Source organism: Artemia franciscana, chromosome 8 (assembly GCF_032884065.1).
Source record: "Artemia franciscana chromosome 8, ASM3288406v1, whole genome shotgun sequence".
In the NCBI taxonomy this organism is placed as follows: Eukaryota; Metazoa; Arthropoda; class Branchiopoda; order Anostraca; family Artemiidae; genus Artemia; species Artemia franciscana.
In genome coordinates, this window is record NC_088870.1 from 24,391,478 (window position 1) to 24,411,885 (window position 20,408).

Consider the following 20,408-nt stretch of genomic DNA (forward strand, 5'->3'; position numbering starts at 1 on the left):
ATAAAAAACTAAAAAAACTAAAAAAACTAAAAAAAGGTAAAAAACTAAAAAAACTAAAAACTAAAAAAAAACTAAAAAAAGGAAAAAAACCGAAAAATAAGCTAAAATAAAGGTAAAAACCAATAAAAAACTAAAAAAAAAACTGAAAAAACTAAAAAAAGGCAAAAACTACAAAAAAAACTAAAAACTAATAAAAAAAGTAAAAAAGCTAAAAAACTAAAAAAACTAAAAAAAGGTAAAAAACTAAAAAAAAATAAAAAAAAAAAAAAACTAAAAAAAAGGAAAAAACTGAAAAATAAGCTAAAATAAAGGTAAAAACCAATAAAAAACTAAAAAGAAAAAAGGAAAAAACTAAAAAAAATTTTCATCTAAAAAACTAAAAAAAACTAAAAAAGGTAAAAACTAAAAGAACTAAAAAAGAAAAAAATAAATGACGACACTCAAAGAGAAAGCGACCAGGACAAAAGGAATGTTCGATTAGCAATCAACAAAGCACCGGGACACAGGGAGTATAAATGACGACCAGGACATAAGTAAAAAAAAAAAAACTATCTATATATATAAAAATAAGTTGTCTGTGGATCTGTGGATCGTGGATCAGGTGACGTCACCTGAAAAAACTGGATCAGGTGACGTCAAAACTGAAAAAACTAAAAAAAGGCAAAAACTACAAAAAAAAACTAAAAACTAATAAAAAAAATAACGAATGTATATACAGACCGGTACACCGGGATACAAATGACGACCGGGACACAGGGACACAACTACAACGGGGACACCGGGGGAAACAGGGGGATATAAATGACGACCGGGACAAAAAAACTAAAAAGAAAAAAAAACTAAAAACTAATAAAAAAACTAAAAAATCTAAAAATCTAAATAAGCTAAAAAAGAAAAAAAAAAGGAAAAAAATAAAGGAGAAAAAAAAACTAAAAAACGAATGTATATACAGACCGGGACACCGGGATACAAATGACGACCGGGACACAGGGAATATAAATGACGACCGGGACACAGGGACACAACTACAACGGGGACACCGGGGGAAACAGGGGGATATAAATGACGACCGGGACACCGGGACAGGGAATGGTCGATTAGCAATCACCATCAACAAAGCTCAAGGGCAATCATTAGAATCATGAGGTATAGATCTGAATACAGATTGTTTTCCCATGGACCATTATATGTTGCATGTTCAAGAGTCGGTAAACCTGACAATCTATTTATATGCAAAGACAATGGGACAGCAAAGAATGTTGTATATTCGCAAGTTTTACGTAGTTAAAACCATATATATATATATATATATATATATATATATATATATATATATATATATATATATATATATATATATATATATATATCTATATTCACAGGTGGGACATAGGGACACAACTACAATGGCACGTAACTATTATGGCGCGTAACGACTTACGCGCGCGGGGGGGCTTGGGGGGGGGGGGGCGCGAAGCGCCCCCACCAACTAGGTGTTGGGGTGGCGCGAAGCGCCACCCCAACAGCTAGTATATATATATATATATATATATATATCATGAAAAGAGAAATCACCAATGCTACAGCACAAACACAAAAAAAAAAAAAAAAAAAAAAAAAAAAAAAAAAAAAAAAAAAAAAAAAGAGACAGAAGGAGAAAAGGAAGACTGTTTTCCTAAATTAGTGATTAATATAGACCAGCACTTGAATGAGGCCTTAACCCTACTCATCCATACAATCACATAGGTCAAACAGTATAGCCACACACAATCAACCGTAAAGAATAATCCATGGACAGGCAGTCATGTCGTCAATAAGTATAAGTCGTCATTTACCGAACAATAGAAAAAATAATATAGACAAATAATTCAGAGGCAACACCCAACATAAGGGCTCATCAGGAGAATACACTGGCCTATATAGGGTTTCGCCACTCTATATATAGTTACATACATATATAATATATATATATATATATATATATATATATATATATATATATATATATATATATATATATATATATATATATATGTTGCATTGGTGATTTCTCTTTTCATGATATATACATATATATATATATATATATATATATATATATATATATATATATATATATATATATATATATGTATATATATATATATATAATACAAATATTTTGCGCATAAAAGAAATGTGTTTGTCTTGAATTTTATATGTGGATTTTACGAACTTAAAGTCTCGACTCATCGCAATGATTTGCTTCGCTTTTTGCTTTCTTTTGCTGTGATATTCTGATCTGTACTTTTTTAGGTTTCCAGGCTGGAATCTCAGGTACAGAGGTATAAAACCGCTGCGGAAGCTGCAGAACAGGTGGAAGATGACCTAAAAGCTGAGAAAAGGAAGCTCCAAAGAGAGGTACTGCTTTTTTCTTAAATTATTGTTTTAAAGCGGTTATTACTCAAAAAGTCTGCAAAAAATTTCAGATTTTGTATCAACCTAAGTTTCTAAGCAAAACTGGTTAGTTTAAATAAGTATGTCACCCTGATTGTTATGTTGTTGTATGTTTATGGAAGAAGGGGAAAAAGGAAGTCTGCGCCAGCAGCTTTTTAAATAAATGAGCAACATTAGAGTAAAGAAAAGTGAATAAACCTAATTGTATTTTTGTCCTGATTTCCTAGAGCATTTTGCCTTTGCAGCATCTCTTCATCATGTCTAGCAATAGTTGGACAACACGCCAGTGGTCAAGTTCTTTTGATTGTCCTTTGCCATTTGAAAAGTGTTTTGGGTAAACTGCTCTGCACATTCGTCACTAGTGGCACTAATGTTCTGTTGGAGAAAGTCCAAGCGCTAGTACAGGAAGTGTATCTTGAGTGAAATACTTTATTCTGTATGCAACAGTTTTCTGCCTCTTGGTTGCCTCTACAAACAATCATGGATGACAGCGGTGCTGTTCTTCTTAGCAACATTCAATAAATCATAGAAATGAAATCAAACAGTAGTTCTTTTATTTGTAACCCTCTATGTATTCCCTCCTAAATTTTTACTTCACCGATTCTTGAAAAATTTATTTCGCAAATACACGAGTCTGAATGGTGTTTTATCCATGTCTTGCGCAATATTTTTCATGAGAGCCAAGTTAATATGCGACGGAGGTAGATAAACATTTTTGTATCAGCAAGAGGATTCTCCTTATTCTTCTCTTCAGGTAGTGGTTCTCCCCAAGCAGGCCATTGTTTCCCAGATCGTGAGTTTATCTGTCTATGTCTTCCCACTTGCATATAAAGCAGCAGTACTTTATTTATCTGAGCTATAAACCGAGAAAAATTGGATAAATCTTGGTATCTCCACATGCGTGCCATTTATTGTTCTCCTCTTGTATGTGAGTAAGTAGCTGCTTAAAGTTCCCGTATAATTCCTTCCTTTTAACTGCATGAGCTACCGGAAGAGAAGGAAGCACTGTTCTCATTCTGTTAGTTTCAGTCTCCTTTGATGGTTTTTATGCCTCTAAAAGCAACTAAGGCAAAAAAAATCTAAATCTGGTGACTTTTTTTCACTCGGCCGACTTTGCCTGAAAAAGCCAATAATAAAAATTCGGCTTTACAAATGAGAGTCCATAATGAATTCTACGTCATTACCTAAAACCATATCACCTTCTTTGGGGAGATGAGCGATCACGGTAAATAGACAGTTTTAACCGGGAAGCTGGAAGCTCAGCCGGTTACTTCGAAAAACTTGAATCACGAATTAAGTCGTTGGGATCCACTTGAGAAGAAAACATGTGGTTTATCTGATTCATAGGGGACATGAACTGCTGCACCGGCATCCATATCTCCTTCTTTCTTCTAGGTGTTTGGCTCCATATTCTTTACCACTCAGTGCTACATTTTCAGGAGCCACTGGTATCGGCAGTTTTAAAGCAGATGGTAAATTAATTGCATAGTTCTCTTTTTTAGAGGTGATTCTAGCTACTTCTGTCATTGAATTCAGTCGGTTATATAATCATTTGTTTCTTCCAAAATAATGGGGACACCAAGCAAAATATATTGTGACCTTCTCAACGAGCCTTGTAGGCTCGTTGAAAGGGTTGCCTTCATCACCAACCTTGCACTCCAAATACCATTTAATGGTATATTTTTCAAAGAGGATTAAGTTTTCCGTTTTTGTGATTTGAGAGTTAGCTCGCCGCAAATATATAAAAGAAAGAAGAGGGACTATTTATACAAAGACAAGGCACTTTTTCCTGTAAAATCCCTTGACAAACTTTACCATCATACAATGACGCTTTTCACAAGGTCAGAGCTCTTTCATTATTGAAATTGACGCAGCAAACATAACTGCGGCACAGTAAAATGTGAGCATATTTCGCCGGCCTCCTTCCTATTATGCCGGTGAATGCTAGAGCAGAGAATCAGGAGCGAGGTTCTTTATATATACTATGACTGTTTAAGAACAATCACAATTTAATTAAGCAATAGCAAAGTAACCAATATGCAAATTTTTTTATTTTTGTTTTTCATAGATAAAGGGTACCGTACACAAAAATGATCATTGGCGAAAACGGATTTCGTTTTCGAATTCCGTAATCATAAATTATTAGTACTTAGATGTTGCATTAGGCGTATGTCTAAAAATTAGGTATCTAAAGCCTTGGAACTGTTACTGATCCTCTAAAAATAAATTCTTTGAATTTGGATATAGGTGGAATTTGCATTAGACATGGAATTCTGAAACCTGTTGGCATCGTTTTATCCCCAAAGGCTGCACGCCTTTTTGAAAATAGCCTGATATTCAGGCTCACTCTCATCCAGTAAAACAAAATAAGAAGTGAAGAAAGAAAAAACTAAACGCAAAATAGTGAACGAATTAGTATTGAAGCCGGTAAAATCTCCCGTTGTACATGGAAGCACCGTCCAAGTCTGCCAGACAGTCTCAGCAGTTTTAAGGGAGGTTGTGGCTCTTACGTGATGAAGTATGTCCTGTCAACGCAGGGCACGTTTGGCAGCTATCAAGTTTTTTTGCAAGTTTCTTAAGAGGAGACATTCAGTCCCAAGGAAGACTGATCCCTGTAAGTGGTATAAAGCTCACAACAGTGGCTCTTATAGATATCTTTAGAAGATTGTACAAAACTTGTTAAATTGTGTGCTAAATCGATTATTTTGTAGGAGGATTTTTCCAAGGCTGGTCAGTTTGTCACCGAAAGTTGGAACTGCATTTCTAGCAAAATATTGACACATTGCTAATCTTGTGTGATGTCAGAAATCATTATTTATTTTTCTTTAATTTATCTCTTCAGCACATCTCTGGGTATTGTTGATATCTTGTTTTTATATATACATAATTGAAAGCTGATGTTGTCATTTATTTATTTTACTTGAAATAGTTGACACTGTAATTTACGCCACGGTATTCTATTCTGGTTAACTAAAGCTTGTATTATTTAGTTTTACCAGAAAACAAGATTATCAGACTTGACAACGGCTCTGAAATGTCGATTCCAATATATTGAACATCAATATATTCAAATCCAGATATCGTCCAAAACTAGAAGGGTAAATAAAACCTCTTGGATTGATTTATATGATTCAGTAAAATTTATAGAATCCAGAACATAAATCGGAGGAAAGAAATCGACACAGTGTTTTCACAAGGAAGGAGGGGGAGGAGTCCCCATTTTGCGAAAAACATCACACGATAAATTTAAAAATTAATGAAGCCTAGTCATCGCAATATTCTTGTTTTGTTCAAGACTAACATTAAAAACCGAAATAGTGTGTCGTAATTACAGTCTATCCTCTTTTCTCCAATTATTCTTAACTTTGCTATTTTCTGTTTAGCTTCGAGATGTGCGTCAACAATTCGACGATGCCGATGCGGCACGCCGAGTGCTCCAGCGTCAATATGACAAACTGACTCACTATCGCTAATTGGTCAGCAAAACAATGCTTGCTTTATTACTTCTTGTTTTCGTATATATATGCATGTGTTTTGGTTGGTTTGTGTTGCATGTCTGCTAACCATGGATAACACTAAAATTATATCTCGGGATATACTAGGGAAAACAGCTAAACCCTACAAATTTTCTGACAGCTCAAATTTTGACCGACAAAATTATGTTAAAGATGGTTCTCTCTCTCTCTCTCTCTCTCTCTCTCTCTCTCTCTCTTTCTCTCTCTCTTTCTCTCTCTCTCTCTCTCTCTCTCTTTCTCTCTCTCTCTCTTTCTCTCTCTCTTTCTGTCTCTTTCTCTCTGTCTTTCTTTTTTTTATGTTTTTCTTGTATGCTTGAACGGGGGTGCATGAATTCCAATGATTTAGTTTTGACTTTGAAAAATAATAAGGAATTTTCAAGTTCAACCAGCCTAGTTAACCATGTTATTCAGCTTTCAGCTGTGTGCTATCAGCTATGTTCAATCATGCTATTCAGCCTTTCCGAAATTTGGATAGACGAAAAAAAAGTTTCAAATAATGTTATCCTTGATGTAACGTTTTCTGATTTTAAATACTGCGAGATTTGCATTTAACGAAGAACCAGCGAAGTCATCTAACAGATAATAGCCAAGGACTATTGTCTGATGCCATCAGAACTAAAGTTACCTAAAGTTTTGCATATATATATATATATATATATATATATATATATATATATATATATATATATATATATATATATATATATATACATATATATATATATATAAAGACAAAACAAACATAACAGAAAAAGATAGAACGTAAACATAACAAAACCATTAAGAAAAACAAATATATTAAAAAGAAGCCAGATTCCTTAATGTCTTTTTAACTCGTGATACTACAATCCCTTCCACCAACCTTCTATCCCACTATTAATACTGAATGGAAATTTAGTAAAAATTTCCCGTGAATTTTAAATTGGGTGACTTGGTTCATTCCTTTACTTCCAAAAGTATTCCAAAGTTTTACTTTTTACGTAATCGCACCAAAAACTGTTTGTTTTTTTTTATTTGTTTAAGAATATTTGTAGTATCCTAATATTTATTGAATATTGTTTATTGTACGATTATTTTTTAAGTTCTTCCTCGAAATACCGTGGGTGCTATTTTTTGCATACCAATGTATTGTTTGGATTATGTTGTTACATTTTAGCATGATTCTTAAGCTTATGGTTTTTTTTGTATTATGTATTTTACATTAACTGTATGGAAAGGAGAGATTATCTAACATACTTATAGGAGCCTCCGTTCAGCAAACCCTAATTTACTTATTTGTATATATATATATATATATATATATATATATATATATATATATATATATATATATATATATATATATATATATATATATATATATATATATATATATATATATATATATATATATATATATATATATATATATATATATATATATATATATATATATATATATATATATATATATATATATATATATATATATATATATATTTGGTTGGTTGTGAAAAGAGGAAGAAAAAAGAGTTTGTGAGAAGACAATACTTGCGATTGAACATGCCATGATTGTGGCTCAATGAGAGAGGGAGTGTCGAATATTAACTGAATGCAAATTTTATTTCCCTAATTTGAATTTTGGAGCAGAAGTCCCAAGTATTCCTCCACTTTTCTTTAAGAAAAATGAGAAAAAGGGATAAATATGAAAATTTTAGGAACCTTTATGAAACTCATAATCGTAAAATAAATATGAACATCACAAGCACAAACTCCTCATGGAAAGAATGAACTTCGTGTTAATCAGAAGTTTAAGAGAATATTATTCAGTTGAAATCATTAGAACACGCGAAAAAAAAAACTAAAAAACTAAAATTTCGGGGGTAAAGTTTCAAGAATTTCTAAGCTGATGCTACTAAAATAATGGATTCTGTTTCCCCTTTCTTCTGTTTCACTACAGAATCGGCAAAGTGTAAGCTGACTTTAATTCCATGATTGTTTCTATAATAGAAAAATCAATTTTAAATAAGTTTTCTCGGCTTAGGAAAAAAACGGCACTCTCTAAACACAATTAATATAGAAAATTTGAAATCCAATTCGTCGAGCACTAAGGGAAAATGACTGAATTTAAGCACGGGAAAGTATTTTGATGCTTGAGTAGATTACTTATAAAAGTAAGGATCTGCTATGCATTACCTATCGACTGTGAGACCATGAGATATTGAGAGAAATCTTGTCCCACACGTGTAGGGATATGAATGGAACAATTGTCACATCGATTATCTTTGTAGTTTGTTTTGGAGTTGGTGCATACAGAATATGTTTAGCTCCGTCCTAGTATGAAATAATTTAAGTGACCTTTAATATACTGCATAGCAATCGACATCCAATTTAAAAAAAAAATTATTTTGTAATGTTCATCCTAATGTCATTTTATGGTATCCCCGTGAAATCTCTTGTGAATGTACGGAAAAATAGTCCATTCGTGAAAATCGTGAAACATTCTGAAAATATTGTTAATAATTTTGCTTCTGAGTTGACCGTCTTGTTAACATGGGTGTATGTGATTATTACCAAGTTTGCCAATTTAGGGGAGGCTAAAACCCCCAAAAATGATTTTTGGTTAGGCAAGTCCCTCTAGAATCTCATTAAATCCCCATACTTAACTTTCTATTATGGGTTTTATACAAATTTAGAATAATCATTCGCAGTCCCATCCTGAATAATGGTGTCATTGTGCCTTAGTTCCTCGATTATTTCTTATAGCGTGGATGAAAATTCTGGAATGAGAATCAGAGGATATATTGGGATGAAAAAAAAAACTATAAGAAAAATTGCTTTCAGTTGTACCTTACATGCGTTCCTATTTAGTGGTGCTTCTCAGTTATGTTTCTGCGGATTTAGCCACCTTGAAAGAAAGTTGAAGTCAGCATTAATCTAAGGATCATAGTTTTCGTATCGACTCGCAGTCTGAAACCAGCTAATGTGATGTTTACAATAGCAAAGACGGTCGCGCCAGTGATAAAATTTTTTTTATAATGAAGACCGCAATTTAGAAATACTCAAACAATGATGGCATTGTCAAAGTCTCCTAAAGTAGAGGCAAAGAGAGAAAAAATGGAGATCAAATCACCATCTCTACTTGCTTGAAGTGGATGTTTTCATTATTACTGTTTTTATTGTTATTAGAAAACCGTTTGAAAAGATTTGTTAATAATGCTTTTAGAGAGAATTAATTTTACTTTACTTTAAAAGTAATTGATGCTCTATGTCGTTGATATTCATACTTATTCCTTGTAAATCTTTCTTCTTTTTTTCCTGCCTAGTTAAGAGAAGCCCAAACCCGTCTAGAAGAACTGGAGACATCACAGTCACACCTTCAGAAACGATTGGACAAATTAAAATCTGCCAAATCTGCTTTGCTTAAAGACATTTGATCACAATTTTGTTACTTTTGTACAGATTTATGGTGCGAAGTACTTGGACCAAATGTGAGTGATTTTGTGAATGAACTTGTCGGACATAGAAATAGAAATTGTTTTTAAAGCTCGCAGAAACATTTCTGAATCATGTAATTGTGTTATGTTCAATGTTTTCTGTTGACCTGATCAAAGAAAGACAATTTTAATACTTATCTGTTTTTAAATATTGCTAACATGCCTCAAAGCTTATAGTATCTGATAGTACCGCTGCTGTTGTTCAAAAGATGATAAGTTACAAGACATCAATTTTGTAGGAGAGTCAAAAGCTGAGAAAAGACTGTAAGATTAGGCAGATTATTTGATTAAGACATAGGAAAAACAGCTTTACTGTCTGTTTCTAGGTACGTCTACATATCTTTTGAAACTGTCAAATTAATTCGATCAGTTTAAATGAGCTTGCTTGGTCTATGTTTGTTGGCTATTCACAGGGCTTCCATTACCCCCTAATTTTTCAGGGTTTCACCAAATCTATTTGAAGATCATTAGTAATAATAGTTAAATAGTTAATGATAATATTCGATTAATAATGATGAAGGTGGGTCAGTTGATTTTACTGTAGATAGGGAGGGGAAAGGGGCGTAGCTGAAGTTTCAAAAAATGTGTTCTTATGCTCAAATTTTCTAACTCTCTGTGACCCCTCAAATAAATATCAAAGAAGTTTTTTATGGTGAGGGCGTAAGTACTATCTCTCTACATTCCCGGGAATATTTTCTAGTTAAGCTTGTAATATATGTACTACGGAATGATAGCAACCTCTTATTGCAGCATTTTTTTCTGTGTAACAAAAGAGCACGTTCTTATGCTTACCAACAAAAATGGTGGAGTTGTGGGGTGATCATCATCTCCGCCAGGAGCAGATTACTATCAAAAGTTTTCTTTTTTATCGATATTTAAATGGGAATATTTCTCGATTTTGTATTTATATACAATTGTCTTCTTATTTTGCAGGACCATTGTTCACTTAACCCCCCCCCCCCCCTCCTGCTGACGTCCACGAAAGATATAAATTTTTTATAAAATAAATTTATAATAATAAATCTATAAAATAAAATTTGTAAAAATATTATAATGATATAAATTTTTTCTAGAGTAACTTAATTCGAAAAACGCAGGAATGATGACCGTGTGATTTATATTTAATATTTCAGACCCAAGCCCGTCCAGATAAGCATTCAAAGGGGTGTATTCTTTCGAAGATGATATGATTCTCGAAGCAATACTGGCGTGTAGTATACCACCCTTCACTATATATATAAATACAATTCATAAAGATGAACCATCATTAAAGATTATTTTATCTAATAAAACTAAGGGGTTTTAGGGTATGGCATAGTTTCAAATTATCAATTAGGGTGTTTGCCAACGAATTCTCTTGTGGAAAGGGGGGGGGGCTAAACCCCCCGAGTAGCGTTTCAGACCCATGTATTAAAACTCCCAATGAAAGGCATTTCAGAGTATGAGTCCTGACGGGGGAAAAACCTTCCCTATCTTTGCGGAGATAAGTCCATTTTAGATAAATATACTTTATTTCGAAAAGCAGATATGCTAAATGAGCTTTTTTCTCTCAAAGCATTGTTCTGCAAAAGTTGAAGTTTGACTAAAGAATTCGGGTTGAAAGGGACAATAGCTCTTGTGGATATAGTACTAAAAACTAGTAACTCCGGGTATAATATTAAGAACAACATTGAAACTTCAGGGGAATCACGAAATTTGGAAGCAAATCATAGTATATTTTGACCTGGCGTATTTTAACAAGAAGGTATGATAAGTAAAACATCTTCATAAGTATTAGCTGCGTAAGATGCTGGACTACTAAGGTCTTAGCTCTAAGACAATTCCTTATTGCCCAGTGTCTTTGTGTCAGATGCTTTCAGATGCTTTTGTTCGTTATAAGTTTTTGTTACTCTTTACATTAAAAAAATTCTATTTAATAAGAACAATGTTGGGAAAGAAATTGATCTGATTTGCTGCAGCTAAGATGCACGCTTAACTGGTTGTGATTGTAATATTAGAGTGGTTTCCAATTAAATAGTTCACTGCGGGTGCAAGGCCAAGTTCAAACGAGCATTATTAGAAACCGTAAGTCAACAATTGAGGTGATTCAGCTTGAACTCGCGCAAAAATTATCCTGACAAACTTTAATATGAGATGTAGCAACTAATCTGAAAATATTTTAAAATATAGAATATAGTTTAGATGGAAAATCATATTGTTGCATTTGAAATGAAAGAATATGTCTCCCTTCTTTTTAATTAAATGAAATGAAAAATGAGCAAGATTCTTCTGGTGAATCTACAAAATTGCTGTATGCATAGGTATATTTATTTCCTGAAATAGGGGGAGGGAGAGATCACCCATACTCTCTTTTTATTGTTTTTTTTTTATTTTGGCACCTCTAGTTTAGAGACCATGGAGTTGAATCTTATTCATTATGTACCGAATTGACGCTACAATTTGTAGTTAAGCACTGTTGTTTTCCTTCTTTTTCCAAATTTAAATCGTCGGTGCCCTGTCAAATTATGAAAATGTCTTTCTAAGCATGACGATAAAATAACAGTTTCTTTTATTATGATTGATTTGCTAACCATCTTTTTGCGTCCTTTTACTAATATATTCTTTATACGAATGGCCGATAGAATGTTGCCACCCTGAGTACCCATTGTTAGTAATAGCAATTTTTGTTTGTTTCTCTTAAAATTGAGGAGCATAAATACTAAGCAAATAAAATCTGCAAAAAAAAACTCCAGCGAACCAAACAAAACTGCAATTTACAGAAAGAAAAAACAACAACACAATCATAGAATGTACAATGTCATATAGCCTACTCGTACTTTACTAAGCTTGTAATTCTCAGAATAGCCGATTGATTTGTCAAGGAGCTCAAATCACTTATTGTGTGATTTTCTTCGATAATAGAACACGTGTTTTCCAGATAATAGGAGTTTTCAGATAATTTGGGATTTTTTTCGGAAAGTTTCTTATAAACTAAGCAATGGGAAAGAGATTGCATAACAAACTTTCATGGAATTGTGTTCTTTGGGACAATAGACATTGAAACAAGCACTCGTCCAATATGAAGCCTGCCTTCTCCTTAGTTCAGAGCAATGGTTTAAAGCACTTTTTAGCTTATATTAACTTATTCCAACTTCCACAATTTTTTTGTAAATTGTTATTCAATTTTCTTATAAATATTTTCATTGAAGTAGGGTTGGTAATGTAGGCATCATAACAAAGGTGTCATTTAAAATCCATAATATAATTTTCTCATTTGTACGTGAATATTTTCTTGAAAAAAGGGTACGTTTTGTTTTCACAACAATAAAACAGGGGAATTCTACGAGTTTATTAATAATTCGCAAACAGTACTAAGATCTTGTAGGAGCCAATCCTGTGGGGCCTCCCGGGTGCAACTCTGCCTTATATATTTCAAAAACTGGAATTCAAGAACTTTTGCTGTGTGTTGTGAAGGTAAAGGGTTGAGAACAGCAGCTCTAAGTGATTCCTACTTTGGATATATTTATCTGTAGAATCTCACTCATGTACTTAGATCACGGCACACAGGGTAGTCGCATGGATGTTTGTTTTTACTATGTCTTGGTTTTAGCTTTCTTCTTGTCCTTTTCTTGTGTTTTTGCATGAAAGTGCTCTAATGTTTATCTGTTCTCTGTTGCTATATGGTATGAACGATGCCACCAAATCAGGTTTAGATGAAAGGGCAGATAAAAATAAACCCTTTTAATGACAAAACGTCAAAAACTATGGCTTAAGCAGCTAGAAAATTCAAAAGACAATCCATTGGTTTCTTCATAAAATTTTCTGATTTTATGTATGCATACAACTTCTGGCTGTGATTGGTACAATTTGCTGACTTGAACAGTATTCGGAAGTCAATACTGCCAAATCAAGAAATATATTCAAACTAAAACAAAACATATGATTAATAATAATCTTTAAAGCTCCTCTCACTGAAAAGAGCAGATGTTGGGATGATAATTTAAAGGCTACAATTGCCCCCCCCCCCTCGAACAAGAAGAAAATAAGTAGATTCTATGTTAACCTTATAAAAATGATTCTTGCTCAATATTGATATCAGAGGACTTCTCATTTTAGTCTGAGATAATTGACCAAAGTAGCCTTTATGTATTTTTACAGCGGCTACAGCCTATATATCAAATATAAAACATAAAGTTAAGTGTTTATGATACAGGATAACAAAACCAACACGTACTTTGAACGGATTTGTCACGCTTTTGCTAAGTTTCGTGATATGTAAAAAATATTAAACATCACTGAAAAGAAGATTATTATTCTTTTTCTGATAATATTCTCATCATATTGTCTAAATACCACGATTTGGAAACTTTAATTCGGTAATCCCACGAAACTACTCAGGGATGAAACATTTTACCCCCCTCCCCCCCCCTCTTCCCTAACTTGAGGTTTATGATGTTTCTCTAACTTGAGTTTTCAAGAGGATTTGACTGTCTTTGAATTTCCCCGTCTTGAAGTTTCATTCTTACGAACCTGCCTGGATACAGCCTATTTTAAAAACTGTGTTGAGGTTATTTACAAGTTCCAAATATGGGATTGAATGCAAACCAGTGTGTGTTTAATTGGTTACGTTTTGCGTAAGGTATTACCACATTAAATGACGTAAAGAGGTTTCAAATTATGAATTTTTATTTTTGATTATTGCTTAATAATGTGGTAATATTTGATTGCAAAATTGGATTGGAAGCGAGTGAGAGAATTTAGAAAAAGGGGCAAATTGTTCCACAATCTACATAATGTGCAATATAGCTCTTTATTAAAATTCCAATAAGACTTATGTTGCCTTTGGCAAGTTTATGTATGTAATTTTTCTGTAGTTCTAGGATTTTTAAGTTTCAACACAAGACAAAAATTTTGATGCCACGATAGCTAAGGTTCAGCTTTATCCATTGACAAAATTACAATATTTGAAACATGTTTACAATATGTTTCTCTTTTTTTTTTTAAGTGCGTCGATACTTGTGAAAATAGGAGAAATTTTGTTTGTTTTTTAAAAACTTTAGTTAATTTTCTTATCTAAACTACAAAAATATATGTAATCTATTTAATGATTCAGAACAATATAAGCAACATTTCTGTTTTGAGGAATTGTGAACTTAGTAGTAAAAGTATTTCTCCCTTTCTGTATAGCTTGTAGGTTGTAGCTGTAGGCTTGTCTTAAAATCGCATGTTTTATGGGAATCATGAACCTCAAACATCAATTTTTAGCAAGAATTCTGCTATGTACTTAGCCCCAGTAAATAAGGAAAGGAACAGCTTCAATTAAACCTCAGTGGTTGAAAATAGTTTGTTTATTAAGGGATTCAGTTTAAATGATGCTTATACATCTTAAATATATGATATTTTATTATGCGTTCTTTATGCTGAAAATAGAAATATAAAAAAAGAAGATGGACGCACTAAAATTAGCGCCAGCTCCAGACGAGAACGTTTAGCCACCATAAATATAGATCCGGTGCTAGGTTTGGGGGGAGTTCATATAGGTGGCGTTAAAATATGAAGAAAATGTCTTTGCTGGTTACTATTTTGTGGGTACATCTTTGTACAAATCCCCGAGGGTTACCAATTTGGTCAGGTATGAGCATAGAGAACAGTCTCGGTTCAGGGAGAGAAAAAGAAATTAATATTTGTATATCATACTCTATAGACATATTATGCTCTACGAGAAGCTTAAAGAGAATATAAAAAAACAGGAGTTCCGATGGTTTATTGCAAATACGATAGGCTCATTTCTTGAATGAAAGCTGAAAAAATAATTTCTGTATATGCTCAAGGTCGTGGGTTCGAGAGGCTCTTGATAAAAATAGCGCCAAAAAGCTTTGTTTGTCCAGTCACGTTTAATAGCCGTGCTGCCACATTTGGGCATCATGTGCTAGCTTGAGTTTCTTGTTAATCATATCCCGACGAAAATACAAGGAAAATTGCAATTTAAGAAAAAAAAATATCTTCTTGTTCTCGTGTGTTTTGAATTTCAGCTTATGCTTACTGAAGCTACTCTTCTTAGCCCATCCTTGCGAAACCAAGAGTGTACTCCTCATTGATTTCCAACGATCCTTATTCATTATCACCTTTTCGTTTTGTGTCTTTCAATGGACTTGTGTTTGTAAATTCTTTTTACTAAAGAACAACCTTGACTCTCAACTCCGAAGAAATGCTTTGAAAAAAGGAACTGTCAAAAAGTAACAAAAACTTCACAGTTAGGCTTAAAAATTGATTAGTTTGATTCTTTTTATTTTGAAAGGTCTGGTGTTAGTTGTTTAATTCGTCCGGCTATTTAAATTTTTCAATAGTTCCAATAGTGAAATGAAGACAAACAATACGATTGTTGTTGATAGCCTTTATTCGTTAAATGTAATATTCTTGTTCCCCTGCATGATTAGGAATGTTGAAGCGTGTTATTTCTAATTTTCACGACGTTACTGGTGTGAATGATTTTGTTCGTCTGTTTTTGTGACCAGTTTTTATGCTTACAAACATAATTTTCTTATTGACTAAGTTGTTTGTTAATATTTTATTTGACAGTATTTATGTATTGCTCAAAGATATTACTAAAACCAAAAACAATAAATTGACAATATTTACTTGATTGTTCCGTATCTACTTTTTTTTTAAATTAAGTGTTGAAGGTTCAACCGATGCCAATGTTTTCACTGAAGATATGTGTTAGTAATATAATTGTTCCATAATACTTATTTAGAGTTGGGGGTTACGTACAAAGAACCTTCAAGCTTTTACTCTTTGTACTATAATATCATATAACCTATTTGATTATATCTCCAAGTAAATTAATGTCGTGAGTAGCTGACTGTTCAGTTTTGAATTTTTAGTAAAAGTTTATGTTTTTTCGTTTCAAAAGCCTATATAATGCAGCACTGTTTATTGTATAATTAGATTTGTTCAGGTTTAAAAGACCTGGAACTCATTATAGTAGTGCGAACAAAATAACAAGTTTTTTTTACCGCAAGTAAGGAGCCACAGTAAAAATTAAAACGAACAGAAATTGTTCTGTATATGAAAGAACTGTCCCCTCCTTAACGCCCCGCTCTTTACGGTAAAGTTTGACTCTTTCTCACAACTCTACTTTGCATTGAGAGCATTGAGAAGGGAACAGTCCCTTTCATATACCGAATAATTTCTGTTCGTTTTAAGCTTTAATTTCTCTCCTTACTTGCAGATAAAAAAACTTTTCTTTATTTGATTTTTGAACGTTTTTGAATTAATTTATGTTTTGATTTTGGCTCGTTGCACATGAATAATTAAAACGAAATTTGCAAATTAATTTATTTTTTTTGCTAAATGGCTTTCTCATAGTTTTGATCGGATGATAATGATTAAAAAAGGGGTGGGGGAGGAGTTCTAGTTGCTCACCAATTTTTCGATTATCTAAGAACTATAATTTTAAATTTTTAACGAACGTTTTTTATTAATAATAAATATAATTAACTTACGAATAATGTTACGTAACAAACTTATATATTTGTATATTTTTGTTACGTATGTGAGGGGGTCTACTACCTCGTCAATAGCCTCGCTTTTTACACACTAAAGCTTGAATTTTGTCCCAATTCTTTAAGAATGACCCCTGGATCAGAAAGGCTATAGAATAAATAGTTGAAATTACTGAAAATACTTTTGTGTAAAGAGCGAGGTATTGAGGAGGAGACGAACCCTCTTATATTCGTAATAATTTCTGTTCGTTTTTAAGTTTTAATGGTGCTCCTTACTTCCAGTTGAAAAAACTTTTTTGTTATTTATTTTCTCATTGTTTTTTTTAATAATGCTAGAAAATCCTGCGCCCCTTTCGTGGGAATTCTCCTCCTTCAACATAAATTCCTCCATGGAAAGATCTTCCCGCGTAACCCCCTCCCCCAACGTGGAAAAGTCCCCCTGAAGACGTCTGTACACTTCCCAATAACCATTACTATATGTAAATAATGGTCTAAGTTTGTAACTTGCTGCCACTCCCCTGGGGATTGTGGGGGATTAAGGCGTCCTCAAGCACATAGTTATTAGGTTTTTCGACTATGCTGAACAAAATGGTTATCTCAAAATTTTGACCCGGTGACTTTGTGAAAAAATGAGCGTGGGAGCGGGCCTAGGTGCGCTTTATTTATTTTTGTCACTTAAAAGGGCACTAGAACTTTTAATTCCCGTTAGAATGAACCCTTTCGTGACATTCTAGGACCATCCGGTCGACAAGATCACCCCTGGGAAAAAACAACAACAAATAACACGCAACTGTGATCTGTCCTCTGGCAAAAAATAAAAAATTCCTCATTTTTGTAGATAGGAGCTTGAAACTTCATTAGTAGAGTTTTCTGATACGCTAAATCTGATGGTGTGATTTTCGTTATGATGTCCATGACTTTTAGGGGGTATTTTCCCCTATTTTCTAAAATAAGGCACATTTTCTCAGGCGTGTAACTTTTGATGGGTAAGACTAAACTTAATGGAACTTATATATTTAAAATCAGCATAAAAATACAATTCTTTTGATGTAAATGTTGGTATCAAAATTCCATTTTCTAGGGTTTCGGTTACTATTGAGCAGGGTCGCCCCTTACTTAAGTTCGTTACCACAAACTGTTTGATTAACATTATGACGGCAATACCAGATGACTGTGTATTGTGGATTGAACTTCGGCCAAAAGATTGATGCAATAGGCATAAAGGCAACAAGAAAACGGAAGAAAAACCTAGATATTTATGCAGGAATCTAATTTGGGGAGGGACAATTTTAAGCTACAGAACTTTTGCGTGGTATGTAAAAATACGTCTAAAAATAGCAAAATCTTGATTTCTTGGGTTTATAGGTCTAAAACAGTGATTCCAACCGGTTTGGGACCTCCCTCTCCCCATAGGCATCTCTAAAATCCTGATGCCCCTTGTGATATTTAAAATTTTACGTATGTTCACCTGGAAGAAGCTGAAAAGGCCATTTATTTGGTATCTTTTTTCAGGTCGTCCTCTAGGCATACTTTCTACTAATGAAAAATATTGCATGCATACAGTGCCTTTTATATAATGCATAACTTCATTGCAATACTTTCATGTATCTTTTGCTTTTTAAGTGAATTCGAAGGTGATGTAATTCACATGAGAAATGTTTATTTTTTTCAAAATTAAGGCTCTAAAGCACAGTCAGCAGAAGTGCAGGTCCTGCCCTTGACTTATAAAAATATTTCTATGGCCTGCCCCACGTTGGGAATCATGGGTCTAGAAACTAGTCCTTCCCGTCCCCCTTTATTCTGTTTTAAGTGCCAGCATGCATGATTTGTAAGTATTAATACAACGCATTTTTTTGTTTTTGCGAAAACCTCTATTAATGTAAAAGAGTTATCAACCAGAATTCTCGTTGAATATGTGCATGGTGAACGCTTGCTTTCGTAATGCCATTGATTCCTTGGAATGCTGAAATAGCCGTGAATCACTAATTTTACGCTATCGTTTTGCTTGATAGTGGTTTTACGCTGAGGTGCCTTAACTTATGTTACTTAATGAAAGAATTAAAATTGTTTATGGGTGGTTAGCTAAAGGTAATCCACCAATCAGAATCAAGTTTAAAGTCTTGCAAACTCAAAGTAAACCTGTGTAACAGGCCTATTTTACCCAATTTGCTCCATTGACTGAGAATACAGATAATGTTGCAGTTGCTGGGATAATAGTACAGGAAGTAATATTTTTTATAGATTCTTGTTCTTAGTCTATTTTTGTCCATTTGAGGCGTGCCTTTGAGTCTGCACTTGCTTGCCACGCTGATTCAAACTAATACCGTCATTAAGTCTATAAAATCTCGTCCTGTTTTAAGGCACTTTTTTTTTTTCTTCTTCTTTTTTGCTTTGATTGCGTTGAAAACCACTCTTTTGAGTTTTAGAAAGCAGAAAATGAAAATAAAATCCTAGAATTGTTTCTCTGAACCAGAATATATGCTGAAATGCTCTTATATCCGCAATCAAATAGTAGAACAGTCGAAATTTATAAAGTCATTCTTAATTCATCTCATTGTTCTTTTCTTTCTTTTTTTCTTGGTTGTGTTAAGAATCATGAGCATAAACCCTTTCAAAAGTAAATAGTTTTACTGTCTGGAAGTAAAAATATGTAATTTTAATATTGTAAATTGTATTCTATTGAAACCTTTTTAACAATATTGCAACACGTTCATATTTGAAACTATCAAATATATAGAAAGTAAGCATGAGTTCGGTATTTTAGAGTTTGTATTTGTTTTGTCTCTCTAAATTTTAATTGGAATATTAATCAATTTGTCTTTAAATATGTGTGACGAATTAGACTAGGAATCCAGATTTTTATGATGACATTAACTAGGACACACAGTTGCCTTTTAGTGGCCAAAAATCCTACCAAACTATTCTTGAAGTCCTTTTCTATCCTATTTTTTTTTAATGCTCTCTTTTGGGTAAAATACGGAATCCTTTTGTTCTTTTTTTATATGGCATTGTGCTGAACACATTTTAGTCTGGAGTTGCTCAAGTTTGAAGAAGAAGAAAAACTTCAGTTGCCTTTTTTCTGTTTGTCAGTGAGTTGCTAGTCGTATGGTTTAGAGCGTACAGATTCAGAGCCAATCATGCGCCTCGAAAATAGAATATTTAAATTTAACCAGTTTGGCTTCTGAGCACAAAAGTTGTGCCTTGCTCAGCTTTCTTGAAGAGCATGTCCTGCTAAAAGATAAATTCATTTAAATTCCTATTGCTATAGGTTGATAAAGATAGAAACACAGTAAGTTGCTGCTATCTAAATAAATTTGTATTAGAAGACGAAAAAGAAAAAATAATCGTTCGATATGTTCGTCGTTTGATAAACAAACGTCAAAATATACATTCGTAAAATTTTCGAAACACTTTCGTTTTCCCACATAGGGAATAAATTGGCGCAATCTTAAAACAGATTGAAAGAAATACGATAGACTCGCTGGTAGTAATCAGCC

At 33.1% G+C, this 20,408-nt stretch overlaps 2 protein-coding genes across 5 annotated transcripts in view; one reads left to right on the forward strand and one right to left on the reverse strand.

The window, feature by feature from the left end:
- Positions 1-9,820, forward strand: part of LOC136030176 (leucine-rich repeat flightless-interacting protein 2-like) — a 70,857-nt gene extending 61,037 nt beyond the window's left edge. For 3 of the 4 annotated variants that reach the window (XM_065708916.1, XM_065708915.1, XM_065708913.1), the window contains 2 exons: positions 2,296-2,400; positions 9,257-9,820. In XM_065708916.1, coding sequence (XP_065564988.1) covers positions 2,296-2,400; positions 9,257-9,367 — 216 coding nt within the window. In that variant the 3' untranslated portion in view covers positions 9,368-9,820. Of the gene's footprint in view, positions 1-2,295; positions 2,401-5,819; positions 5,913-9,256 lie in introns of all 4 variants that reach the window. The other variant, XM_065708914.1, reaches the window with a different exon arrangement.
- Positions 9,821-20,205: 10,385 nt separating this feature from the next.
- The window catches only part of LOC136030179 (protein Mpv17-like), a 104,869-nt gene continuing 104,666 nt past the window's right edge, over positions 20,206-20,408 (reverse strand). The window contains exon 5 of the mRNA XM_065708923.1: positions 20,206-20,408. Coding sequence (XP_065564995.1) covers positions 20,360-20,408 — 49 coding nt within the window. The 3' untranslated portion in view covers positions 20,206-20,359.